Here is a 19,758-nt window from a genome sequence, read left to right as displayed (position 1 = left end):
CATGCATCTTTATAAGATGGCAGATGACTCAGCAGCAACAAGAGACAGGCTGGGCCTTTGGGTCAATTTGAAAAATGGCTCCCCTCCAGCCAAACACTTCCAGAAATGACCTCTTCCTAAGCCTCCTGCCTCCCATGCAGTCCTTGGTCTCTCTCTCTCTCTCTTTTTTTTTAAAGCTATTATTATTATTATTATTTTGGCCACGCAGCATGTGGGATCTTAGTTCCCCGACCAGGGATCGAACCTGTGCCCCCTGCATTGCAAGTGCAGAGTCTTGACCACTGGACCGCCAGGGAAGTCCAGTACTTGGCCTCTTGATCGGGAGGCTTTGCCAGCACGGCCAAGTCCTTCTGGGTCCCCCGTCTGTACGAGCAGAACATCCCACCTAACATCCTGCCATGACGTAAGGCCAGAGGAGAGAGGGAAGCAATCAATCACCAGTCTTTTTCATAAGCAAAACCTGAACTGAGAAGAAAGCGATGAGAAAGGGAGGAGAATGGGGCCAGGGGAGGGGCACAGTGGGCGGCTTCTAAGAAGGTCCCTAGGGATCCCTGTCCCTGGTATCCACACCCTTGAGTAATCCCCTCCCTTTGAGTATGGGCTGGACTTAGTGACCGGCTTCTAACACAAAGAACACGACGGAAGTAATGGATGTCACTTCTGAGAGAGCAGCTCATAAATGGTTGTGGCTTCCATCATGGTTACCTGTGTCCTCTCTCAAATCCTACCCCTCCCCAAACCAGTCAAGTCTTCATTGAGATGCCAACCCCATGAGAAACCATAGCCAGAGACACCCAGGCAAGATGCACCCGGATTTCTTACCCTCAGAAACTGGAGGAGATTGTTGACTGAAAAAAAAAAAAAAAACAAAGCAACGCACAGTGGAAGAGCTGTGAGTCGAATCTTACTGAGGACTACAGCCCAGGAGATAGCCTCTCAGCTCAGAGGAACTCCTCTGAAGAGGCTGGGGAAAGGCCAGTGTATGTGTGATTTTGGCTGAGGAGTATGTGCAGTCAGGCCTACACCTTGGTAGAAGGTTACTGCTGGTTACGAGGAACTAGCTCAGTTAATGATTTCAATGCTTTTCCAAGTGCAGGAAGATACAAGAACCCGGGTTCACAAAACAAATTTTCTTGAGATACGTCTAACTTCCTAAAGGGGCCTTTTTCCCCAAAGCACAGAGTGCCTTGTCCTGCACTCCCTTCAGGGTGTACTGTCAACCAGCAACTCCAGCGGCTAACGACTCGATCCTTATAGGAGTGGATGGTGGGCGACATTCTTTGCTTTACAAGATAATACATATTCTTGTCTCCAGGTGTCATGTTGTGGTAATCTGTTACCTATGTAACAGGTACTCAATACCTGGCGCAGGGGTACTGTGTGTGCGTTGTTTCCCTGGTTTCCGAGTCCGGCTGTGAGACAAATATGAAACTCTCCAAACAATCTTGATGACCATGAAGACGTCTGAGATCTTGGGCCCCAGGGATTTGAGGCTTTTTAAAATCGGCTTTCTAGGTCCCGTTGCCACCGTCAGTACCCGCACCGCCAAGTCAGGGGACATGCCTGCAACCCAAATGGTTCTGCTCTCCCTGTCTTTGACTCTGCCCCCTTCCCCCTTGGCACTCAGCATCCCGTATTGCCATTGTCCTAACAGACTGTACGCTCCTTCAGGATAAAGACCACGGCTTACGTAGCTTTGTTACCAGCTGTGCCGGACATGGTAGGTGCCCAAGAAATGTATGTGTCTGTTTTAAAGACATTTGTGTGTTTGTTTTTTTTGGCCACACATAGTGGCATGTGGGATCTTCGCTTCCCGACCAGGGATCAAACCCAAACCCTCTGCAGTGGAAGCATGGAGTCGTAACCACCGGACAACCAAGGGAGTCTCCTGAGTATATCTGTGTCTTAGCATTTTTACAGAGGTTCATGCTATCCTAGTCTGCGCCTGGGTGACGAAGCTTGCATCCCTATTAACCCCAACCCCCACCTTAAAAATAAATTCCCAACTCCACTTGCCTTAAGGAAACCATTAGTTTACCTCTACTGTATCTGCACCAAAAAACCCACCTACTCCACTTCAGAAGGAGAAAAGCCTCTTCAAGATGGATGGTTAACGGAAGAGCATCAGGAAACATGCCACCTGCCCTTCGCATTTGAGGGACTTCTCAGCACTAGGTGGAAGCTACACAGCCAGTTTTCTGCTGGGAAAGTCTCGCAGGGCAGAGCATTTACAATAAAGCTTGAACAAATGACGGGGGAAAATCTTAGGGAAGGTTTGGAAGATGAAGGAGGAAAATCTGAGTTTGTCCAAATGTGAGACCATAAAAAGTGTTTGAAGGCATCAGCTGATGTCTTGGAGGAGATCCCAGTGTAAACAAAACCTGCCTGAGGAGTCTGGATAGTGTAATGCGCACCCTGATTTGACGAAGGCGCTGCAGTCCTTCCAGCTGATCCAAACAAAGCCCTTTGAAGCCAGCCAACACTCCGGACACACACTCCCCTGGAGCAGGCAGCGGGGCGGGGCTGTCGTCAGGCTGAGTAAGCATGGTCTGCAGGCAGGATGCAAGGGTTGGGGACAAGGGTCAGACTCTGAAGTGAAGGACTGCAATGTCATCCTGAAACCAGAAGGTATGTCCTTTGAATTCAACAAATGGAACATTCATTCAACTAGTCCTAAGTGCCAAGATATTCCATGAAACAAACCAGATGTGAGACTTCCGCCTGGTGGGGAGCACAGACATTTATATGTGAATAACAATAAGTGTGATGTCCTCTCTCACAGGAGAAGGGCCAGTCAGGAACACTGTTCCAGTTCAGCAGGGCTCGAGGGAAACCTTCTCAGGTTAAACTCAAAGGAAGGGACCTTCAAGTTTACCCCTGAAGGATGAGCTAGTCCAGCAAAGAGGAAAGAGAAGCGGGAACTACGCCGAGGGACTAGCCTGGGTCAAGGGTGGAATCATGGGAGTGCTGGCAGATCAGAAGAGCTGACAGAAGTGCAGGCAGATGAAAGGCACTGGGGTTATTCATACTGGAAAAGGAGAGGCTAAAAGCGGAATGAAAGTTTTCAGTTATAATGAGTTGTTTACACAGAGGGCGATGACCTCCTCTACGGAGCCTCGCTTGGTGGAAAGGGGCTTCAGGGGTCCTATCAGAGTAAATCCAGACCCAGGGATGGGCCAGCCCCTGGACGAGGGCCTGAAGGCGTGAAAGTGCTGTGCCAAGGAGAGACAGGTGTGGTCACCAGAACTCTGCTCTTGTGAGGGGCTGGCTGGGCTATGGCCCTCTGGGGTGAGATCACCCCAAGGGGTATGCTTCATAGGAAACAAAGCGTTGTTAAACCGCCTCTAAGAAGGGTGAGGCAGTCACCTGTAGGGCTTCTGTTTTGCCGAGAGGGGTGTGCCGTTGGGGCCAGACTTGCTGAGTGTGGGATCTCCAGCTCCACCCCTCCCACCCCACCTCTACTGCTCTTATTCCAATATTAATATTCCAGTATTAAAATAACATCACTGTGAGGGAGCACCAAATTATCAGCTTTGCCAGCGGGCTCACAAGCCTCAGTGTGGCTCTGCCCATAAGAAAGGAAAAGGATCTTGCCCATCCCCTCTCCGCCTTTTTACTTTTACCTGCATCCTGACAGTTCCAAAGTGTAAAGCAGAGGCAACTGACCACTCGAAACGCACCACCTGGAAACAGGAGGCCCGGCAGCCTCAGCTGAGATGGTGTTACAGGCCCAAACAAAGGCTGGCTCTGCCTTCCACTGTTCTCAGCTGGGGCTCCTGTCCCGTCCCTTCCCCACTCCCTCTAGAGAGAATGGGGGCGGGGCGCTGGGCGGGTCAGGCCACTCAAAAAAAGAGCCATGAGGGCCAATAAATGTACGGAAAGTCCAATCTCCCGACACCAAAAGAAACACGAAACAATGTACCGCTTTCAAGCCTATCAAACCAGCAAGAATTTTGAAATCGTATAATAACAAGTACTAGGAAAAGATCCAGTTCTGGTGGCTGCTCGTTTTTTGTGTAAAACGTTAGTGACAAAGGAGGAGAGAGCAACGGCACCACCTGCCCTCCCCGTCCCGAGACGGCATCTCCTCCTGGTCTGGGGATGGATGAGCCCCGCCTTGGCTTGGCTCTGCTTGGTAGCCAGGGGGCTTTGCACAGGGGTAACCGTGGCAGGACTTCGTCTAAACGCCAGAAGCCCGGCAGCAGCCCAGCCCTCCCGCAGACCCTGCCTTCAGGCGCAGCCCACCCCCAGTGCTGAGTGAGAAGCACAAACTACCTCTCAGGAACATTTTTCCTTCCCAGCCTGTGAAGAGGAGTTGTGGGCGTCATGTACGAAGACTCAGCCACTTAACTTTTGACGTAAGGCAACAATGGTGAACTGTAGAAATCAAAGCAATTCTCTAACCAGGTCCTGTTGGCCCATATGAAGCTCTCTAATTTATATAACAATTTAAACCAAAATATACCATCTGGACCACATAGTCACTATCTGCATTCCTCTTTTCAAGGACAGATCCTCACAAAGCAATATTTCCTTATAAGAAAGTCCACACACACAGGCTAACCTCTGCATTACCTTCTTTCATCCCAACCCCCAAAGAGACATCATCACAGACAGAACTTTACAGAATATCCTGTGTATCTGAAGTGTTTGTTATGCTTCATCTCGGAGCCCTAGACACACAGGGGGAACGAGGTTCTACCCACATTATATCAAAGACCGCAGTCAGGGTTGCTAGTAAGAACCACGTCCCCCCTCCAGAATTTTGCAAGATGGCAACTGCAACTAGAGACTAGGTGATGCCACTTGGTCACAGAACAAGACAGGACCTTCCACCCCGGTTTCCAGCCAGCACCCTCATCAGAAGCTGCAGTGCGCGTTTAGAACCCACCGGGCTATCTCCTCGCCTCCTCCTACCAGCACTGTGCTCTTGGTTTTCTCTCTGTGTTCCCCGAGAGGACGGTCATCAGCCTCCGAGACCTGCTTGGGGGAAGGCCATTTTCCTACGAAACATATGAAAAACATGAATAAACTTCCGCTCCAGGCTGAGTCATTCCGACGCCTTTCAAATGTGTTTCACTTCCTAAGCCTCTACTCAGCTTTTTACTCTACTAATCTCATACCTCTTGCGAAACGGTTGCACTAGCCTCTTCAAGGCGTCCCTGCCCTCCACGCATCCCAGGCGCTCTGCCGGGCTGACTTCTCAACTCAAGTTCCGAGTGTCACTCACCTGAGGCTCCCCAGTCCTAAATGGTCAGAACAGGACTTCCTACACGTGATCCTTAAAGGCGCAGGACAGAGGGACGGGAAGGGAGCTGAGAACCAGAGCTTGCAGGGAAGCCGCGTAGAGAGCTGGGGCATTTTAAGAGCAATCTGGGCTCCAACTCTACTGGCTGCGTGACTCCATGCAAGATACTTTCTAAAATGGTAAAACCACTTACCTAATGATGAGATATTACTGCGAGGAGTTTAATAGCCATGGTAAAAGTCAGTGTCTGGCATATAGCATGTCCTCAAGGAAGGTTAATTCCTTGCCTTGCCTCTATAGTTAGCAAGATATGGCATCCCTGGTGAGCTAAATTACAAAACCAGATGAGGCCCACGTGGGCACCTAAGGCATGTGAGAGGGCTGCGGGGCAGAGCAGGAGAAACTTCTAGGCATCTGTGACACTGAGTCTCCTGGGAGGGTGGCTTTATGAACCCTGGACCACAGATTACAATCTTGGAAATGAAGGCTCAGGGAACATCTTAACCCAAGAATTTTCATGTTGCCTATTTTCCCTCCTCTCAGTGTTTATTTCTTCTTAACATTTCATCTCTGTATGTTGCCTCTCCTCCAACTTGTTTATTGACTTTCCTGGCTTCTCTCTTTGGTCGGATCCTCTGTGATTTTTCCTGCTGTATTGCAGAGGATGTGTACGCTGGTTTCTTCTTGTGTTTATACGTTTACCTCATTTCGAATGCTTCCCTTGCTTTGGGGTCTCCAGGCACATGAGCAAAACAAACTGTTAAAAGTCGAGTGCAGCTGTGATTCTTCTTGGAGGAAACAGCAGATGGAGGGGACAGTAGCGCATCACCAAGTGCAGGACCAATCACGTGTGTGCCCAGCACCGCCACGGGGCCTGGGCACACACTGAATGGGCAGTGGGCCCTCAGGGAGTTTCCTTGTCTCCAGGCCAGTGTTGCCAAAGTCACAGCCCTGGCACTGGCGACACTGAATCATTCAGTGAAAAAGGTACTCAGTCTTCAATACCCTTTCCTCCCAGGCCAGGAGCAGTTCCTAGATCCAATTTAAGAGCAATTTAGTTATTTACGGAGTACCAATTGTATGTATTTATTAAGAGCATTCATTGTGTGTATTTTTAGGATTACCCATGACATTAGTTTTCCCCTTACCACGGTGGTTAAAAAAAAAAGCATCTCTTTAAATTGCTTATTCTAGTAAAGAATGTGAATTGAAGGAAAAGTACCTTGTTAAGACACCCAGCAGTGAAAGGGCCTATGTGAGCCACAGAGGTCTGGGTGGGCTGCAAGAGGCCATGCGAGCCATCCTGGATCTGGCTCCACTTTTTTGCAGGGAAGGACTATCTGCAGACCTCAGTGACGGAACACAAGCAGGTCCCACTGGGAAGGGCCCTTCTCCTCCTGGATGTGGGGGGGCCACATATTTCCGTCACCTGCATGCATGAAACCTGAACACTTTCATTCAAGCCCTGGCTTAAGAACCAGGAAAAACCGGGAAATGCCCCAGCGATAATGTTTTCCTACCAAACCAGCTGCTTCCCTAACAGATCAGAGGCTCCCCTAATCAAATATAAAAATAGTTTATATAGAAAGAACTCACTGCTCTCATGGATGTAAAAAAACAAGAAGCAAAAATTAAGGTAAAATGGATTCCCTTGCCGGGCACTAAGGTGCATTGCTTCTGGCTCTGAGCCCTGCTGCGCCTCACCTCTGCCCTGCCTGGGACCCCCTCCTCCTCCTGTCTGCCTGGCCTCCCGTCTGTGCTCCTCGGTAGGTGAGCTTCCTGGGAGTGAGATCTGATCCAGTGCACCCACACCCCCCTGCTGCCATCACCTGCCCTTGTTCTGGCCTTCAGTGCACATCACAGCATGGACCTGAATAATCCCAGCTACAAAATCCTGGCACAAGGCCAATCCTATCTTTGATTCATTTAATGTAAATAAAAACACAGAGGGTGGGAGGAGGCTCAAGAGGGAGGAGATATGGGGATACATGTATCCTATAGCTGAGTCACCTTGTCCTACAGCAGAAACTAAAACAACATTGTAAAGCAATTATACTCCAGTAATGATGATAAACAAAATGAAACAAACCCCCCCAAATCACAGTAAGTCCAGGAGAGGAGGAGCATCTGTGTTTATGTTTATCCCCTCTGCTCTGCTCTGCAAGACTCTGGTGTGAATAAGGGGCTGGTGCCTACTTGCCGGTTTGATTGATGGTACACTGGCCTCTCTGTGCTCAGGTCCCCTGTTGAGACTCATGGAGAGGGGGGAAGGGGGAGAGAGGGGCAGGGAGGGAGTGATGCTCCTTTAGGTTAACAATCCTGGGATCATCTATACTTCATTAATGGGATTAAAATGAAAATTATCTCTATTGTCAGAAAAACAATAAAGGTTATTAAAGGAAATATCTTAAGCTCAATGATTGGTTACTTGAGCGAATTAGTTTGAAAATGAAATTGTCTCTCAGTTTCCTGATGGTCACAGAGAACTGACATCAGGCCGAGGGCAGCATGAGTCACCGCCCTCCTCCTCTGCTTTGTGCCATCTGGTGGGTGGCTCCCATGGTAACAGAGCAAGGGGGAAAGGAATGTGGCAGGTACCTCTACCTCAGTCAAACCTACCTGCTCTGGTGATCAGTAGGGGTGGTGCCAGGGTGAGCAGGCTCGTTTTTCAACGGCCTGAAAAAAAATTTTTTTTAAACAAAAATGGATAATTTATTTTTCTTAATGAAAATAACATGCACATGATCAAAAGTCAAACTTTACAAGACAGTTCAGGATAAAAGCAAATTTTTTTCCCTCCCAGACCCCTAGTCCCTCCCTTTTAAATCAAAACCCAGCATGAACAACTTTTTTTTCATTCCAGACAATTTTCATTCATGTATATATCTTTTTTTGTATCTTTTTTTCTTAGTTTTTTTTTTTTTAACTTTTTATTTCATATTGGAGTATAACTGATTAACAATGTTGTGACAGTTTTAGGTGCACAGCAAAGTGACTCAGCCATACATATACATGTATAATGGCCTGAAAATTAACCAATCTGGACAAAGCGATGACTATTCTCAACTTGGACAAAAAATAGATTTTAAAGTTTAAGTGGTGACTGGGAAGGATAATTACTACTTCAATACATTTAGTATTGGCTGGACTATTCTTAAAAACTGTTGAGCTCGAAATAACTTGGCACCACAGAATCCAAGCATAAGCCCCTTATGGCCAGAGGCCATGCCCTTAGTTTTGTTTTTGTCATTTCCTGGTCTCTACACCCCTCCCGCAGCACTGATACATCGGTGTGACTCCTGCAGGAAAACCTGGGTAGCAAACTATCAGTTTAGGAAATCTAAATCGATGTATTCAGGTTTTGTAAACACAAAAACCTAAATCTGTGTTTTCAAAAGGATGTACATAAAGGTTTCTTCAAATAGTAGATTTCCTTGCAGCATTTAAAAAGTTTTATTTACAAGTGTGTGTGTGTTCCAGGGACATTTTGGTAACTTATGAAATAAGTTTTGCTCTAAGGGCAGGTGTTTTTTGTTTTAAAGTACTTTTTAAGTAGGTATAACATATAAATCATAAAGTGCACTAAGTATACCTCATAGTGAATTTTTACATATGGATATACCCACGTAAAGACCACTAGATCAAGATATATAGCATTTTCTGAACCCCAAAATGTTTCAGCATGCCCCTCCCTAGTCAGTATCCTTTCCCCACAAGGAAAGCACCAATTTGACTTCTATCACCAAATTAGTTCTTTTTTTTTTTTAAGGTTAAGCACAATCTCAGGCTATTTTTAGCACAGTATTATTTCTCACCCTTGTATTAGAATTCAATCAGTTGAGAGATAATCAACCAACATTTATTGAACATCTACTATGTGCCAGGCATTGTTCTGGACACTAGAGATCTAAATCAGGGATTATCTACTTCAACCCATCACTTCATCAGGAAAAAAACTGAGGCACAGAGAAGGTCATTCTACCACTAAAGAGCAAAGTTGGATGCTTTTTCTACTCTTTGTCTTCAAATAGCAGCATTTGATAAATGCATGTGGTCTTGATTGTACAGTCTATTCCCCAGGAAGCTACATTTGCTCATTCTCCTCTGTTGTCTGTGGTAGTGTCAAACAGGTCCACAAGTTTTAATACTTCCTTTAAAAGGTGGAGCCTAATTCTCCTCTGTGTATGGGCTGGACTCAGTGACTCCTTTCTAAGGAAGTGAAAAAAGGTGCAAGGGACAGTGTATGATTTTGGAGACTGGGTCATAAAAGGTACTGCAGCTCCCTCTTTCTCTCTCTGGATTTCTTGCTCTGCTGGAAGTTTGCTTCCAGGGTGATGCCAGGGTGAGCGGGCTGGTTAGGATATGATACAGCCCATGGAGAGGCCCACAGGGCGAGGAACAGAGGCCTCCAGACAAGAGCCTTGTGAGTGAGTCATCTTGGAAGTGGGTCCTCCAACCCCAGTCAAGCCTTCGGAGGACTGTAGTCCTGGTCAACTGCTTGACTACAATCTCATGAGAGAGAGACCCTGAGCCAGAATCACCCAGCTAAACCACTCCTAAAGTCCTGACGCTCATAGGATGTGTGACATAACAAATCTCCATTGTTGTAAGCTGCTGAATTTGGGGATAATTTATTATATAGCAATAGAGAACTAACACACTCCCATATCATCACTTTGTATTTACTCCTACCCTCTCTTGACCTTTCTCCAAAAGCCTATTTTATAGTTTGTATCTTTGGGGCAATGACAGACACATTTCTTTTAGCTCTGATATTTTTTGCTATATTTGTTTATTTAATAGCTTTCTTGAGTTATAATTCACATACCACAAAATGGGCCAACGCATTTTTGAAATTGCAGTTAAAAACTATACAACTTAAAATTAATCATTTTAACCATTTTCAAGTGTACAATTCAGAGGCATTAAGTACATTCACGATGTTGTGCAACCATAACCACTGTCTAGTTCCAGACCTTTTTCTTCTCCCAAATGGAAACCCCATCCTCACAGCTGACACATTTTCCAAGATAAATTTTTTTGTTCTCTGAATCTGGAACAATCAGGTAGTAAGAAGAAAAACAATTAAATAAACAAAACAGTTCTTTAAAGGTAAACAAAATCAGAAAGAAATACCATTAATACTTCTGACAACATATGAATCTGTTCACATTCTTGTATAGAATAAGAAAATTCAATGAGTATATTCTATTATGGATAACATAAAATCTCAAATAGAAATTTTTAACCAAAAAACCAGTCTTTAAAATTCCTTTTGAGGCCATCAAGTGCAGAACATCCACATTGTATACAGCAATCAAGGAACCAGAACTGGGAATAACTGCTGGAACAGCCCGGGGAGCAAACAGCTGTCATGTAGTGATGGCCTCCAATCTTATCGTATTAATGGTACCTTCAGCCCCGGGGTTAGAAGGATCCAGAAGGATATCATGATATTATGATCAGTTAGTTCATAATATCTGCCACAGGCTTGGGAATGAAAGTTAGGAGCACTTTGGCCAGCTGCATGCCAGCCCAGGAGTGGGGCACAGGTTGGTAACAGGTGTCATTAGTTCTAGCACCATTTCTTTCCAATCATCGTATTTTAATACAAGTAAATCGTCACCAGAGAATAGTGCCACTGAATTGAAGGATGGCTGTACCATGACCTACACCATGTTTGGTGGTTTTAGTTTCTAGTGTTCTCTGCAGAAGAAAACTGAGGATTACTGGCAGAAGAGCATCTTCAGTAGGCATATTTCTCTCCCTCGCCCTCTGAGAGGACTACTTCACTATGGCGTGTCCTAGACTTCCAAGATAGGCAGACTGTGCTCCTACCCCAGGAGGGCAGCTTGAGAACAGAAAAGCGACGGTTGGAAGATATTTATATTCAGCCCTGTATTCAGCTCATTGGACTAGCACCTTCCATGGTGTGGGACTTTTGTTCATTCATTCATTTATTTTCTTAAAAGTGTATTGAGTGTCTTCTATCTACCAGGCACTGCTTGAGGCATTGGTGATAAGCAGTGAATGAAACAGTGGAACTAATGCGAAAAAGAATATAGTTTTTGGACATATTTCTCTGAGTCTGACACTCTTTGGAGCTAATCTGGACTGGTCCACATTAGTAGGACATTGGTGGGGCTGAGAAAGAGCTGGCAGGTCAAACGGTATATCCTCTTTCCCCAACCTCAGAACCTCAATACAAGCAGTAAAACTGAGAGAATAAGAGAAACGTGGAGGTGCCTTCTTGTGTGTTACCAAGGCCCAGTATCCCGGATGCCGGCCGTTTTCTTTTTCAAATTGCCCACCTGCGTCATCTTAAGACCATATTATCCTGTCCCGAGGTTTCTCCTCACTGCTCGGGAAGAGCAGTGCAACTCAGTATGTTATGAGACATAGCCACAATCATGAGAATAAACTCCATGCACTAGAAAAAGACGTCACCAAGCAGATGACAGAGACCCAAGTGCTGCCTTGAGAAAACCCACAGAGCCAGACTCACCGCCTTCTCTGGCCAGGGCTCTAGCTTCAGCATCAGGGGCAAAAGGAAGGCAGGCCTCAGCAGTCTTCCCAAAACCAGTGCTCATAGTGGAGAAGCAAAGCCGCCTTCCCAGGCACGGGACATCTGAGTCAGAAGAAAGCGTAGAGAAAGAACCACAAAGGGAGAGGGGGTAGCAGGCAGTCCAGACAAGATGAGCAATGGCTGGGGAAAGACTGGGGATAAAAACACATTTCTTTATTGGAAAAACCAAAACCAAGGAGTAGGCGTATTGCCACACTGACCTTAATAACAAAAGGGGCCTTATGTTCCACTACAGGATGAGTGACGAGGTCAGCGATGACATGTGAGTGAGGGGTGAACCAAGGCAGGTTGTTCACATGGGATGCCTGAACCCGATCGCTCACAGACAGGGAGAACCCTGGCCAACAGAACCATTAACAACTGTCTGACCCTTTCATTTGTTACAAGAAATGTGAATCACTCCAATAAAACCCGGCTATTGGCAGAGGGAAATCTCACATCTGACTTGTGAGGCAAAAAGAACCAGCTGCTCCAGCCTCCAAGACTCAGTAACTTCCTCTTTCGAATCAAGTTCCCAGCTGTCCCACAGCGCAGGGAAAAGGGGACGAACCCAGTCACCCTCTCCTCTAAACACACGCCCCAGTCAACAGCAGAAGTGTTGAGATTTCATCAGCGTCTTGAATGTACTAGAGGTTGAAATTAGACACCGCAGTGTTGTGAGGGCCAGGTGAACCCAGGTTGGGAGAACAAATGAGACAAAAGTCACACAAGTAAAGGCCTGAAGTCCAACTTGCAACAGAAAGGTTTTCTAGCTGCCCCCTAGGCAGCCTGAAATCCTACATCCAAGGGCCCCAAGCCCCAGTGGCCTTGGGATCACAGCGCGGATCTTGTGCTGGGAAGTACACGGGCACTGAGTGTTTCTGGTAGAACTGCAGACGGGAAAGGAGCTGCTTGACGATATGGGGGTATTCTCTTGACAGGTCATGCCTTTCCTCTGGGTCTCGATCAATGTCAAAGAGCCAGAAGGTCTTGGTCGGTGGGTCCGAGGAGGGTATCACAGAAACATTATATTGAGATGGTGGAGGAAACCAGTAACCACAGCCTGGCAAAGAAACACAACAGTTCATTGGAGGAGGAACACTGCAGGCAGGTTCTAATTTCAAGGAAGGAGTCTGGGGGACAAGGCTGAGCTGGGTTGTGGGTACAGACACAAAAATGTGGCCCTTGATGCTGTGTCTAGATCTGTCTCAGACTCTGACTTCTGGTGCTTTAATCAAACATGTCTCACATGTGTGTGTCTGGGGAGGGGTGTATTTTTAGTTGTCACAGTGCCTTGGGGGGGTGCTACTTCCATTTAGTGGTCATGGGCCAGGGATGCTAAAATATCTTACAACGCGGGGGACAGTCACAAATGATGAAGGATTGTCTTGCCACAAACGCCAAGAATGTCCTTATTGTAAGCATTACTTAATTGCATCACAGTCTTAACCATCACACCACATATTGTAAAAATATTTAAAAGATGTCACTTCTAAAGAATGCGCTCAGGGGAAGCAACCTCCACCCCCTGCTTTACCACTGGATGTAGCTTTCAGAGATTCTCTTCACTAGCTAGTTGTGTTGTGCTTGATAGCCAAGCATATCTGAAACCCTTATTCCCTATGAAGCGGTAGAACTGGATTTCTCCCCTTCACTCTCCCCCCTCAATCTACAGTTAATTCTTAATAAAAAAAAAATTTAGGACCAGATTACATTCCTCCCCCTCATTCAGCAGCCCCAGAGATCATATTTTGCAAAAGACAGTTGTTCTTTGGTAACGTTTCCCTAGCTGTTCTGATGGGAAATGCTAAGCCTTCTACCTGGGTAGCCCGTGAGGAGTTTCCAGTTCCTGTGTCTAATGGCAGCGTGGACAGATGTGTTGAAGGCTGAATATTCTGGAAGGGAAGAATCCTCCTTTGCTGGAGCCATGCTGCTTCCAGGACCTGGGGAGAGGGTTTGGAAGAATTAGATCACTGTTATTGGAATGTGTGGTTATAAATCAACATTTTATATCCCTTTTGCAGAACAGTAGCTTTTATTCAACACTGGAGCGTAAATGTGGATCCTGCCACAGAAATGAATCTTCTATTAAATATAAACAGAAAGCTCCAGTTACATTAAACGTCAGTCATAAACCACCACAAATATAAAGGAAATCCCAAAGAGATTAGAACACTAATTCATCCTTAAAACCACTGTGTTCTGCCAACATACAGCTGGCCACATGAAGAACTGTGTTTTGTGACAGCATGTGGGGTTGTTTATTTGGTAGGTTTTATTTTTGCTATTAAATGATTGAGTTAAGTACATTCTCTGTGTATACTTGTATACTTATGTAGATAATCCAATACATGTACATTATAAAACATACATTTTAATGGAGTCTGTCTCAAGCTATGAGAGTTCAAGCATGCCATGATAAATCGTACATAATATATTTATTGTTTTAACCACAATTAAGAAATCTAAAAGTAAGCAAGCAATGCTCAGTTAACTATCCAGCTAAGATAATTCTGACATATAAATTATCAGTTGGTACCATGGATTAGATTAATTTATCATCTTGAGGTCTTATATTAATTCATCATCAGGTTTTGGGGGGAACAATTAATAGTACCTACTCCCTCTTCCCCTCTTGAATTTGGAACCAAAGTGAGAGGTAGAGGCCAGGTAGATGGAGCTAAAAATATTGCTTTTGTTACTGATAAAATTGATTGGAGAGAACATAGCTTCAGATCTGTGGCAAAGGGCCCTTATGTGTTGACATATATCCTGGGGACAGGCTGGCTCCAAAATTAGACAGACAAAAGGGTCTGAGTTGAGCATGCTCAGTTCCTTCTTTCGGATAACTTCCTCCTTCACCTGCTCGTGTGGAGGAGCAAATAAGGTGCAGTGAGAGAGACCTGAGTTTCACTCTAGTTGAAGACCCTGGTGGATCCCTGAAGGCAAGGTATGGAGGTCCCCACCTCACTCCTACCTGTGCATGTTTCAAAGCCTCAACTTAGGGCCTAATTGTATAATATTTAGTCTGTTTTAAATCCAGTTTATCTGTTAACTTTTCAAATATGGTAGCAGTCACCTTACGTGCACTTCCAAAGTCTGCCAGACTACCCATCTGATGACTAATTGCTGTAGTGTGTTTGTAAAAGTGTCTGTAAAAGTGCCCTCACCACCATCTGTGCAGCATCTCCATCGTGTGATAAAGGACTCTGAGAGTGCCCTCCACTCCGCCAGAGCGGGACTTCTGTGCTGCACGTGCTTTAATGCGAGAAGCACTGTCAGTGGTGGAAAAGGCAGGGAGTTTCATTCTTTGTCAGTCTTGTTGGGGATGACCCTGTAGAGGCATACTGCAGACAGAGCCAATAAACATCAGTAGTTTCAGAACTTCAGTCTTAACAATGAGTACCAACAAATCATTAGCAACAAAGAGGAATCTTTTGGACTTCTTGTTTCTCTGTTTGCTTATGGCTATTTTGGCTCCAATACAAACGGATGCTTCTAGCGATCGAGGTGTGTGAGGATGTCTACTGTAGGAAGTATGTTCTTAATATACAGACTGTGGTAGAACCGTGAGCCCTCATGATTTACTACTCATAAGTTTGTATATAAAGACCACATTTTGATAGCAAAGAATGTTAAATAAAACAAGTACGCTGTGTGAACATAAACAAAGGAAGGAAATTTAGCTATCTCAGCTATACTTATATTTATATACATTTATTTTTAAAACAAACAGGAACATAAAATACCTAAACAATAAATAAGTCTAAGACTAAATGATGAAAGGTACTGTTATCTCAACTTAAGCTTTTTTTGTTTTGAGAAATTAAACAAAGAGCAAAGTACAAAGAATAATACAACTAACACCCTGTGATCTGTCACCCAGAATGAACACATGTTAACATTTCGTTGTATTTGCTTTTTAAAAAAAAAAATAAGAGAAGTAGGACAATTAAGATGAAGTGATAGTCTCCTTTTTCCCCATCCTCTTTCCAGTCCCTTCATCCACTGCCCCCGAAGCTGCTGCTCTCACAACTTCAGTGCATCCTTCAGCCATTCAAGAATACAGTAACACACGTGTGTGTCAAGGAATAATATACAGTAGTTTTATACTTTAGACATGTACATGTATATGTTATGCTATATATATTTTGAAACTTGCTTTTTCATCCACTACTGTGTTTTTAGAGCTCAGTGATTATGTATGTATATATGTGTATGTATGTATGTATATGCATGTATGTATATACTATACATATTCTTTTAACTACTTAATATTTCGCTACATAAAAATACCACATTTTATTTATGCACTCCCTTTTTAATGGGAATTTAGGTTACTTTACTTATTTATTTATTTATTTATTTATGCTATTACAGTTGACCCTTGAACTACATGGGTTTGAAATGCACGGGTCCACTTACACACAGATTTTTTTCAAGAGTAAATACTACAATACTACGGGATCTGAGGTTGCTTGAAACCATGGATGTGGAACTGTGGATATGGAGAAACCATGGATACAGAGCACTGACTATAAGTTATATGCAGCTTTCCAACTGCACAAGTGCACAGAGGGCTGGCACCCCCACCCCCACATTGTTCAAGGGTCAACTGCATAAGCTGTCCTACAATGAACATTGATCTTCAAGACGGATCTCATCATTATTGGCTTTTTGCATTTTCAATATACATTTTAGGATCAGCTTGTCAGTTTCCCAGACAAGCTGCTGAGATAGTGATTATAATAATACTGACTTCAGGGATTAAATTTGGGGGTATTGATGCCTTAAAACATTGAAACTTACAATTCACAAGTATGGTGGATCCCAACATTTATTTAGGTTTTAAAATTTTTCTCTTAATAACATTTTATGATTTTCTGTGTAGAGGTCTTACACATCTTTTGTTAACTCTCAGCTGGTTGATGTTTTTTGATACTAATATAAATGCTATTTTAAGATATATTTCATATTCTGAATGGTTGTTGCTGGCATATAAAAATACAATTGACTTTTTCACATACTGACCTTGTATCCATTGACTTTGCCAAATTCATTTGTTAATTGTAATCCTTTGTTTATAGATTCTTGGGATTTTCTATGCATGATATCGTGTCATCTGCACATAATGACATTTGTTTCTCCCTATATTTTATTTACATCTTTCAATTTCCTTTTCTTACTTTATGACACTGAACAAAATCTCTAGCATAATTTTGAATAAAAGTAGTGATAGTGCAAATTTTTGTCTCATTCCTGATTTCAGAGGAAAAGCTTTTAATAGTTCACTGTTAATTATGATGTCAATATAAAACTTTTGTAGCTACACTTTATCAGATTAAAGAAGATCCTTTCTATTCCCAATTCACTGAGAATTTTTATTTTATCATAAGTGGTTGTTCAATTTTATCATATACTTTTCCTGCATAAAATGAGAAAATCATATAATTATTCTTTTTCTACCTTTCAATGTAATGAATTATATTTGTTGATTTTCTAAATGCTAAACCAACCTTGCATTTATGGGATAAACTGCTTTTAGTCAGATGTTTACGCTTTTTTTTTGTTTGTTTAAATTTTATTTATTTATTTATTTTATTGGCTGTGTTGGGTCTTTTTTGCTGTGCACGGGCTTTCTTTTTAGTTGTGGTGAGTGGGGGCTACTCTTCGTTGTGGTACGCGGGCTCCTCATTGATGTGGCTTCTCTTGTTGCAGAGCACGGGCTCTAGGCGCGTGGGCTTCAGTAGTTGCAGCACATGGGCTCAATAGTTGTAGCTCACGGGCTCTAAAGCGCAGGCTCAGTAGTTGTGGCGCATGGGCTTAGTTGCTCCGTGGCATGTGGGATCTTCCTGGAGCAGGGATCGAACCCGTGTCCCCTGCGTTGGCAGGTGGATTCTCAACCACTGCGCCACCTAGGAAGCCCTGTTTATGCTTTTTATATATTGCTGGATTCACATTTTGTTTATGATTGATTATATTTGCCAGTAAATATTCACATTTTAAGATTTTTGCACCTGTGCACAACACAGAAATTGCTCTATACTTTTCCTTGTAATGTTCCTATCATGTTGTTGAATCAGGATTATATAGATTTATAAAAAGGAATTGGGAAGTGTTCCCTGAAGAGTTTGCATAAAATGAATGTTATTCCCTAAATATTTTGAAGAGTTCATTTGTGAAGCTATTTTGGCCTAGAGTTTTCTTTTGGGGAAGGTTTTAAATTATTGACTTTTTTAACAGATATAGGACCATTCAGATTTTCTGTTTCTCCTTTTGTCAGTTTTGATAACTTGTATTTTACTGGCAATTTGTCTTGTCCATACAAATTTTGGGTTTTTAAATTTTCTTTCTAATGCCTGTAGCATCTGTAGTAATATCATCTTTTCATTCCTGGTATTAGCAATTTCTGCTTTTCAATTTTTTCCCATGATAAATTTTGCTAAAGTTTAATTGATTTTATTAGTTTTTTTCAAACAACCTACTTTTGACCTTTAGATCCTTGCTGTAGTACATTTTTCTATTTCATTAATTTTGTCTCATTATTCTTTTCTTCCCTCTATTTTCTTTGGGCTTAAGTTGCTGTTTCTTTTATAATTTCTTGAATGACTGGTTCTCAGCATTTTTTTCATTTCTGATATATACATTTAACACTATAAATTTTTATCCAAGCACCAATTTATTTTCATCATGCAAGTTTTAAATATGCATCTTCATTATTCAGATCAAAGCATGCTCTAATTTCCATTGTGATTTTCTTTTTGACTCATGGATTATTTGAAAGTATTGCTTAATGCTTCAACATTTAAGAATTTCCTAGTTATCCTTTCGTTATGAATTTCCAGTTTAATTCCATTACGGTTAGAAAATATATTTCTTGATTTTTAAAAATAAACTTTTAATTTTAGAAGCATTTTAGATGTACAGTATATGATTTAAATCCTTTAAAAAGTGTTGCTCTTTGCTTCATGGCTCAGCACATGGTCAGTTGTGTAATGTTCCATTCTTACCTGAAAAACATGTATTCTCAAGTTGTTAGGTACAATATCATAGTTTATTAACTATGCTGTCCAAATCTTTTATATCTGCACTGACTTTTTGGTTTCTTTGCTTGTTCTATCAGTTACTGACAGTTATGTTGAAAATCTTTCACAATAATTTAGAATTTGCTCATTTCTCCTTTTAGTTCTGTCATTTTTTGCTTCAAACATTTTGAGACAATATTATTAAGTGCTCACAAATTTAGAAGCATTATAATTTTCCGGTTGATCTTTTTTTTTAAAATTATTTATCTATTTATTTATCTATTTATTTGGCTGTGTAGGTCTTAGTTGCAGCATGCAGGATCTTTGTTGCCGTGTGTGAGATCTTTAGTTGCAGCATGCGGGATCTTTAATTGTGGCATGTGGCAATCTTTTAGTTGCAGCATGTAGGCTCTTAGCTGTGGCATGTGGGATCTAGTTCCCCTGACCAAGGATTGAAACTGAGCCCCCTGCATTGGGAGCGCAGAGTCTTAACTGCTGGACCACCAGGGAAGTCCCTGATTGCTCTGTTTATAATTTTGAAAAATTTCTCTTTATCCCTAATAATGTTTTCTCTCTTTAAGTCTACTTTGATGTATAGATACTGCAGTATTAGCTGTAATTGTTGTTGTTGTTAGTCTTTGAATAGTATATCTTTTTCCATCTATGATCATAGTGTTAGGCTCATATGCAATACAAAGAAGTACAGAAAAGGGTATGGTAGGCAGGATAATGACCACCAAGGGTGCCCATGGCTGAATGTCCCTGGAACCTGTGAATATGTCACCATAGATGGCAAAAGAAACTTTGCAGATAGGATTAAGTGTAAGAACCTTGAGATGTGGAAACCATCCCAGATTATTTGGATGGGCCCATTCTAATCACATGAGTCTATAAAAGCAGGGATTATTTTCTGACTATAG

At 43.0% G+C, this 19,758-nt stretch overlaps 1 protein-coding gene and 1 non-coding gene across 3 annotated transcripts in view; both read right to left on the bottom strand.

Annotated features, from left to right (window-relative positions):
* Positions 1–223: 223 nt before the first annotated feature.
* TRNAA-UGC (transfer RNA alanine (anticodon UGC)) lies at positions 224–296 on the bottom strand. Its single transcript has one exon. It is a non-coding gene; the product is annotated as a tRNA-Ala (tRNA).
* A 9,725-nt stretch (positions 297–10,021) lies between these two features.
* The window catches only part of ARSB (arylsulfatase B), a 159,597-nt gene continuing 149,860 nt past the window's right edge, over positions 10,022–19,758 (bottom strand). Inside the window, exons 7-8 of one of the 2 annotated variants that reach the window (XM_057740441.1) lie at positions 13,634–13,756; positions 10,022–12,876 (exon numbers count right to left, since the gene is read on the bottom strand). In XM_057740441.1, the coding sequence (XP_057596424.1) occupies positions 12,611–12,876; positions 13,634–13,756 (389 nt within the window). In that variant the 3' untranslated portion in view covers positions 10,022–12,610. Of the gene's footprint in view, positions 12,877–13,633; positions 13,757–14,987; positions 15,161–19,758 lie in introns of those variants that run through there. The other variant, XM_057740450.1, reaches the window with a different exon arrangement.

Source organism: Hippopotamus amphibius, chromosome 1 (assembly GCF_030028045.1).
Source record: "Hippopotamus amphibius kiboko isolate mHipAmp2 chromosome 1, mHipAmp2.hap2, whole genome shotgun sequence".
Taxonomy (NCBI): Eukaryota; Metazoa; Chordata; class Mammalia; order Artiodactyla; family Hippopotamidae; genus Hippopotamus; species Hippopotamus amphibius.
The sequence above is the reverse complement of the archived record's forward strand: the minus strand, read 5'-3'. Positions and strand labels throughout refer to the sequence as shown.